General features: G+C 36.4%; 2 protein-coding genes across 2 annotated transcripts; one reads left to right on the plus strand and one right to left on the minus strand.

Annotated features, from left to right (window-relative positions):
* Positions 1 to 218: 218 nt before the first annotated feature.
* Positions 219 to 2,596, plus strand: LOC146940710 (uncharacterized). Its single transcript, XM_085754433.1, has one exon. It carries the CDS (start codon positions 353 to 355, stop codon positions 2,594 to 2,596), a length of 2,244 nt encoding a protein of 747 aa, XP_085610559.1. The 5' UTR covers positions 219 to 352.
* Positions 2,597 to 3,892: 1,296 nt separating this feature from the next.
* Positions 3,893 to 7,672, minus strand: LOC146940711 (uncharacterized). The gene is made up of 3 exons (XM_085749894.1): positions 7,408 to 7,672; positions 5,144 to 5,628; positions 3,893 to 5,065 (listed from the first exon to the last, which is right to left on the minus strand). Exons 1-3 carry the CDS (start codon positions 7,670 to 7,672, stop codon positions 4,037 to 4,039), a joined length of 1,779 nt encoding a protein of 592 aa, XP_085606020.1. The 3' UTR covers positions 3,893 to 4,036.

Below are 7,672 nucleotides of genomic sequence, written 5' to 3' on the forward strand. Positions count from 1 at the left end.
TGGATTGAAAATGAATCCATTAAAATGTGCGTTTGGTGTTTGTGCAGGTGATTTTTTAGGATTTGTTGTCCATAAAAAGGGCATCGAAATCAATCAAAATAAGACTAAAGCTATAATGGAGGCTAAAGCACCCTCTACCAAAAAAGAGTTGTAGTCTTTATTAGGCAAAATAAATTTCCTCAGAAGATTTATCTCTAATCTCAGTGGCAGAGCGCAAGCATTCTCGTCATTACTTCGATTAAAGAAAGAGGAAATTTTTAGATGGGAGCCTGAACACCAAAAGGCATTTGAAGACATAAAGTCATATTTATCTAATCCTCCTATTCTTTCACCTTTGTTGAAAAACAAGAAGATGAAGTTATATATAGCATCATCTGAAAGAACTATAGGGAGTATGTTAGCACAAGAGGATGAAAATGGTATAGAAAGAGCCATTTATTATCTTAGTAGAGTTTTAAGTGATGTTGAAACAAGATATCATCCTAGTGAGAAACTATGTCTTTGTTTATATTTCTCATGTATGAAACTTAAACATTATATAAAGCCTTTTGATGTTTATGTTTATTCCCATTTCGATATTATTAAGCACATGTTATCTAAACCTATTCTACATAGTAGAGTTGGTAAATGGGCTTTGGCACTCACAGAATATTCTTTAACTTATCAATCTTTGAAAACTGTGAAAGGCCAAATAGTGGCTGATTTTATTGCTGATCATTCCATTGAAGAACCTGTGACTGGGGGCATCGAAACATTTCCATGGACATTGTATTTCGATGGGTCTAGTCATAAAAATGGTTCTGGAATAGGTATAGTTATAGTTTCACCAACAAATGAAGTAACCAAATATAAATTTCGAATTAGCCAATATTGTTCGAATAATGAGGCAGAATATGAAGCCTTAATAAATGGTTTAGAGATTTTGCTCGAACTGGGGGCAAAATGTTTAATTATTAGAGGTGATTCTGAATTAGTAATAAAGCAAATAACAAAAGAATATAAATGCCTCAAAGAAACTTTGATAATGTATTACACTATAGTTAATGCATTACTTAAACATTTTGTTCAAATTGAAGTTCAACATGTTCCTAGAACAGAAAATCAAGAAGCTAATGATTTAGCTCAATTGGCTTCTGGGTACAAACTTTCGAAGGGACAAGAGCAAGAGGTAATTGAAATTAAAACAAAGCGTAATTCGATAGACATTGTGCCTAACAAATTGTTAAGACCAAAACTTGGGGGCATGGAAGCATCTCAAGGATACCTTCAGAGTGCAAAATTTTCTGAAATTTTGGTCATTAACAATTTGGATGATGATGATTGGCGAAAACCCATAGTCAATTTTTTGGAAAATCCAGATGGCACAACTTGTAGAAAAGTCAAATATAGAGCCTTGAGTTATGTGATAATAGGCAATGAATTATTTAAAAAGACTCCAGAAGGAGTTTTACTTAAATGCCTTAGTGAAGCAGAAGCATATTTGGCTGTATCGAATACTCATAGTGGTGCTTGTGGTACACATCAAGCAGGCCATAAAATAAAATGGCTTTTGTTTCGACAAGGTGTTTATTGGCCAACCATGTTAAAAGATTGCATAAACTTTGCTAAAGGTTGTAAAGAATGTCAAGAACATGCTGGAATTCAAAAAGTACCAGCTAATGAATTACATTCAATAGTAAAACCTTGGCCATTCAGAGGATGGGCTTTAGATGTAATTGGGGAAATTAAACCTAAGTCATCCAAAGGCTACAAATATATTTTGGTTGGAATAGATTATTTCACTAAATGGATAGAAGCTGTTCCACTAAAAGATGTTACTCAAGATGAAGTTATAAACTTCATTCAAAAATTTATTGTTTATAGATTTGGCATACCAGAAACTATTACTACAGATCAAGGATCTGTATTCACTGGTCGAAAGATGGTAAAATTTGCTGAAGAAATGGGATATAAATTGTTGACTTCAACACCATACTATGCTCAGGCAAATGGTCAGGTAGAAGCAGCAAATAAGAATTTGATTACTATAATCAAAAGAAAAGCTAGCCAAAAGAAAAAACCCAAAGAATGGCATGAGTTTCTTTATGAAGCTTTATGGGCAGTTCGAACTTCTCCTAAAGAATCTATAAATACTACTCCTTTTCGATTAACATATGGCCATGATGCTGTATTGCCAACAGAAATCTTACTTCAATCTACTCGAATTCAAAGACAAATCGAAATTCCAACAAATCAATATTTGGATATGATGTTGGATGAATTAGTAGATATTGATGAAGAAAGATTGATGGCTTTAGAAGTGCTTACAAAGCAAAAAGAAAGAATAGCAAAAGCCTATAACAAAAGAGTTAAATCGAAATTATTCCTGCAAGGAGACTTAGTTTGGAAAGTCATTTTGCCTATGGATAAAAAGGATCGATGTTTAGGAAAATGGTCTCCTAGTTGGGAAGGACCATGGAAAATTCTAAGAGTTTTTTCGAATAATGCGTATGAGATCGAGGAACTACAAGAAGATCAGAGAATTCTACGCATAAACGGTAAATATTTGAAAAAATATAAACCGATGTTACAAGAAATTAAAATTACACAAGAGTAATTTGATTCGAAATAAAACTTGGCATTAATTTAAAAATGCCAACTGATGGGCAGGTTACATCGAAATGCTTAAAACGGAAAAACCATTACAAAAGAAAACACAAAGTACTTAAAGACAAAAAGCATTTAGAAATGGTTTTCACCATTCAGTTACAATCCCAAAGCGATCGAGAAACCAGCGAATTTCTGTATCGAGACGACACCTGAAGCAAGCATTGACCAGGTAGTAGTCATGATCTGGCCCAGGTAGAAGTGAATACCAGCCTCCAATTCTCCCATCTCCTGCACAGTTGTGGTAGTTGTTGCAAAAACGACGCCTAGTAAGCCAAATAGGCATGGGCCTATTCCACCAAGGACAGCGAAATCGATAACTCGAAGTTCCTCCCAAAATGTCGCTTCGAAATTCTGCCAATCGATGTGTCCATGCAAGATCTTTGAAGTCTTCGAGGATGTTTTCTGGCATAGGCATGGAGAGCGCATTGATGAGAAGAAGGTAGTACCTTGCACTCAGAGAGCCAGTGGCATTGATAGCAGTAGTAAGGAGGCGTTTCATTTCTTCAACGTTTGGATTAGCATCCAACATGTGTTGAGTGCTTCGAAGAATACAGAACATGGCGTTGCCATGATTCCAGAGTCTAAGTTTAAAAGCAAACTTAGAATGAGCCACCATAGCATTGTTGTACCATTCATTGGGGTCGTAGAGGAAGTAGAGGACATCATCTCCAAAAGCCTTAGAAACTTCAGAATCCTCACTGACGCGCCAATGCCTGCTATTGGTATGGCGAAAGGCGAAAAGATCTTTCCTGCTTTGAGCAGCAATCTTTGTAGCAATCTTGACTAAAAGATCATCACTCAGATTATCAATGGTGGTCATGATGATTTAAGAAAGAAAAGCTTTGAGTAAGAAGGATTTTTTCGGACGAAGACGAAACAAAGAAAAGAATGATTTTTATAAAAGGGAAAATCATATTTATAATGGAGGGAAGTTGAAAGAAGTGGCTCAATCAAACGGTTCTTCTTGCTTTGAAGATGATGACACGTGGGAGCAGTTATTCTGATGGCCAATGGTTACTTAACTTTGTAATCTGAGGGAAGTTTTAAAGGTTTTATTTTAAAAAGGATTAATTCATGATTAAAAGGTCATTTATTTGTTTTATTTCTTTTCAACTTCCTAGGCAAGTTTAACTTGTTGGGTTAAACAAAAAGTTACTTTTTTGTTTCCTCATCATTAAAATGTCTTGGAAATTGTTCCAATCTTATTTGGATTTAAATAAAATTTAAATTCGATACAAGAAAATAAGAAAGGAATTTCGATGATTGAAAAGAAATTGTCGTTCGAAATAGAAAATGGTCCACAGATTGTTATAAAGACATTACAGACCAAGATATTCGATAAGGCTGAAACAAAATAAAAGTCTTAGAGAATAAAATAGAAACAGAACTAAATCTCAAATGATGAGATGAGTTTCTCAATTTGGCTTTTGTATTCAGCCAGTTGGGTATCGAGAGTATGGTTGTCATTTGCAAGTTGAGCAATGGTAGACTCTAGTTCCTTGGAGAGCTTGAATTTGTTAACAGCTTCATTGGCTTCTCGATTTCTGGCTTCATCCTTAGCCAAAATTTCAGCTTTCTGAGCTTCCAGTTCTTTAATTTTGGCATCGATGTCAACCACTTGCTGTTTCGCATTGTTTCTTTCTTGCTGAAGAGTTTTAAATTTCTCTTGGAAGGATGACAGTTCGATCACAATTTGATCATGATGCGCTTTCTTCTCTGCCATTTGAGCTTGACCAGTTTTCCTCTTCTGGAAATTTTGATTAGCACTCTCCAACATTGGTTCAAGATAATTAAACAGGTTTCGAAATTTCCAACCAGTTGGGAGAGCATCAAGTTTTTCAAATAAACTCTTGATTTCAGCGAGAGCTCCAGCATCCTTTTCAATCAACTCTAGCAAGTTGGCTTCGATGATCTTCTTTTGAAATTCTGCTAGCAGGTTGTTTTTTGAAGTCTCAGAGGGATTTCCCTTGGATGAATCAGAAGTTTGGCCAGTGCTAGTTGAGAAAAGAGTATTACTCTTAGCTATCAAAGCAAAGGCATTGAAAGGATCATCTTTGGCCAATCGATCGATTTCTTCCAGATCGATCATAGGGGCATCTTGTTGAGCAATCATCTCTGCATCACCAGGAGCATCTTGTCGAGTAGTTATGTTTGTATCTTCAGTAACAAAGTTCGATACATTATCTCCAAGGGTGGGTGCAGAATGAGATTGGTCATTGTTGAGTGATTCATCATTTACCAAGTCATCAGTGGGTGTTTCTGCCTGTTGATGTTGAGGAGGATCCACTTTAAGACCTTCTGGACTGCTAGCATCATCATGCTCATCCTCTTTATCTTCAGCAATTGGTGAAGTGGTCTTCGAAGAAGGAAGAACTTGCCCATGTTGTGATGGATTAGTTTGTTCTTGTTCGATACCCTAAAAAGAATAAGTTAGATGCTTAAAAAACAGGACATTTAGAGATATTTTGTATTAAATATGGTTTTGATAAAATACCTTCGAACCATTATCACCAACATGTGAATGAGCACTAGAATGAGAAGTCTTTCGACGACGTTTGAGTGGTTTAGATGGCGAGATGGGGGGAGAACTTTCAGAAGCTTCCACTTCGACTTCTTTTTCTTGGACAAGTGATATTTGTTCTTGTTTTCTTTTCCTTCTTCCTTCAGTATGGACTTTGGGAAGTGTTACTTTGGAAGCTTCGATCTGTTCTTTAGTTATCTCCACCTCACTATCATCATCAGAGAGATCAACAGTTGCTTGTTCTTTCTTGCTCTTCGATCTAGAATGTCCTTTTGATGAAGTTGTTTTCACTTTGGGTTCCTTTGATTTAGGAGGTTCCTTCGATGCAGCCTCAGATTTCTTCGATTCAACTTCTTTAGTTTGGGAAGCTTTCTTTTTCTTCTTGTCAGACTTGCTTTTCGAAGTGTTCTGGGTGCTGGCATCATCAAGCTTTGCTTCTCCTGGAGTTAAAGGCAAAGCTGAAATATGTGATCATACAGATAAGTACTATTTCTTTTAACAATAGTATTAATGTGTTTTAGCGAAAGAAAAAATCATACCCATGATACTGGGAGTTTCGATTCGAACTTGGGACAATTCATAGCCAAGTTCACCATTATATTGGTATAAATTGCATTTAGCATAGGTTACTAAATTATTTTGTGGGAATTTGAAATTATAAAGTAACCATTTTGGGTATGGTGGCCTGAAGGCCAAAGCAAGATTACAAGATGGAAGTCTTGCTAGTCTCATTTTCTTTTCTAAAACATAAAGATATTTATTGGGTGTTCCAGGGGGAAAAATTGTTTCTGAAATTTTCTCTCGAACTTTATCTCTCAGAGTTTGAGCAGCATAGTATACTGTCCTCTTTGGATGTAAAGGGTCATATGTTGTTTGATAATATCTTTGAAATTGCTGAATTTCTTTAATGTGCGTACCTCTAGTCTTCTTGTCTTTGTTCTGCAAAGTGTGAAAAGTACTGATCAGTTGAGGCAGCAATTCATCAGGATTCCCTCGATTGGATTGGCGTATGTAATAATTTCGCCACCATCGAAAAAATGCTTCAGAGCATGCAAATGATGTTGAGAAATATGTAGGCTCGAACACAGTTGTTCTCTTGGCTTGAATTATGGATTTCCATACAGGTTCGATCAGAGGAATTTTCCATTCACTTATACTTTTGAACAAAGAGCTGGGTTTTGATTGAACCATACCAAACTGTCTAGCTACATGGTTAGGTTGATAACCATATACTCCATAAGGGCTACCAGGTGTAAGTCTGCTAGATAGATAGGTAGGGGTCAAATAAGCTTCCCATATAGCATTGATTTCTGTTTTATTGGTTTTTTTCGAAGTGGTGGGAAAGTCTTCTTTGAACCAGTTAGGTCCATATTTCCTAGTGGTAAATGGTGCCATCATAGGGGTGAAAATGGGACAATCAAGCAGGGTTTCATAAGCATTTGCAAAAAGTTGTTGTGAAGACTTGTTCCCATCGGGGTGAAACATAGCTAAGCCTATACCTTCAGTGGTCTTGTCTGAGTATGCTGATGTGTAAAAGGAAGGTAGGATCGAAGCAAGTTTTGATCCAAAAATGGCTAAAAGCCATAGTTGGAACAACCATATGGGTCCTGATACAACTAAATTTCCACCAGTTTGGGGATAATCTCTAAGATTATTAGTTGTTTGGTTAAGGGTTTCATATAAAGAACCTAGAATCAGTTTGCTTAAACAGATATCTGTTCCTTCATGTAACTGACTAGCTAGACACATGAATTTCTTAGGGACTTGGACTGACCTTGAGCAAAAAACATGCATAGATAACCAGTAGGTCAAAAAAGCTACATGTTCATCTGCAGATACTTCAGCACATTCGGTATCATGGTTGTTAGCTATAAACATACCATAAGCAGGGCTATCGAAATTGACTGAGTATTGAGAGGTGGTAACATCTGGATTAAAGGTGTATCCAGTTGGTTTTAAGCTAGTAAGGCCAGCCACATCTAAAAGGGTAGGAGTGAGCATTCCACATTTCAAGTGAAGGCTGTTGTTCGATGGGTTCCAAAAATGTAAAGCAGCAAATATCAATTCATTATGGTATTTTGGACCATATCGAGATATTTGGATGAGATCAAAAAGCCCTTTCTCCTTCCAAAATTGGCCCTTTTGTTTTTGAACTTTGTCTAACCAAGCAATATATTCGGGATAAGTTTTTGGTTCAGTCCTAATTTTGGATTTTACAAAACTTAGGTCAAAAGGACCTTTTGTGAAAATTAAAGGAGGTTGAGTTTCAATGCATGGGAAAAGAGAATTAATTTCTGGAGTTTCAGGTTCTAGAGAAATGGGGCCTAAAAATGCATGTGGAGTATCAGTACAAGGGATGATTACCTGGGTTTTCCAGATAGCTTTTTCAGCTTCATTGATTTCTGGTTCGTTCATAAAAGCAGGAGCAGCACTGGCGATTTCTTTGGTAAAATCAATGGGTTCTTCGCGATTCACATGAGAAGTTCCTGCTGCGTTCGTCAT

This window comes from Medicago sativa, chromosome 3 (assembly GCF_051527215.1).
Source record: "Medicago sativa cultivar Bolivia chromosome 3, Bolivia_mono, whole genome shotgun sequence".
Taxonomy (NCBI): Eukaryota; Viridiplantae; Streptophyta; class Magnoliopsida; order Fabales; family Fabaceae; genus Medicago; species Medicago sativa.

What these genes read in the sequence shown, in the direction of transcription:
- LOC146940711 (XM_085749894.1), bottom strand. Translation starts at nt 7,672, where the DNA reads ATGACGAACGCAGCAGGAACTTCTCATGTGAATCGCGAAGAACCCATT. An exon ending in TCCTTTAATTTTCACAAAAG is followed by an intron (nt 5,629 to 7,407) that starts GTCCTTTTGACC and finishes CACATATTTCAG; the next exon opens with CTTTGCCTTTAACTCCAGGA. An exon ending in TTGGTGATAATGGTTCGAAG is followed by an intron (nt 5,066 to 5,143) that starts GTATTTTATCAA and finishes TATTCTTTTTAG; the next exon opens with GGTATCGAACAAGAACAAAC.
- LOC146940710 (XM_085754433.1), top strand. Translation starts at nt 353, where the DNA reads ATGAAGTTATATATAGCATCATCTGAAAGAACTATAGGGAGTATGTTA.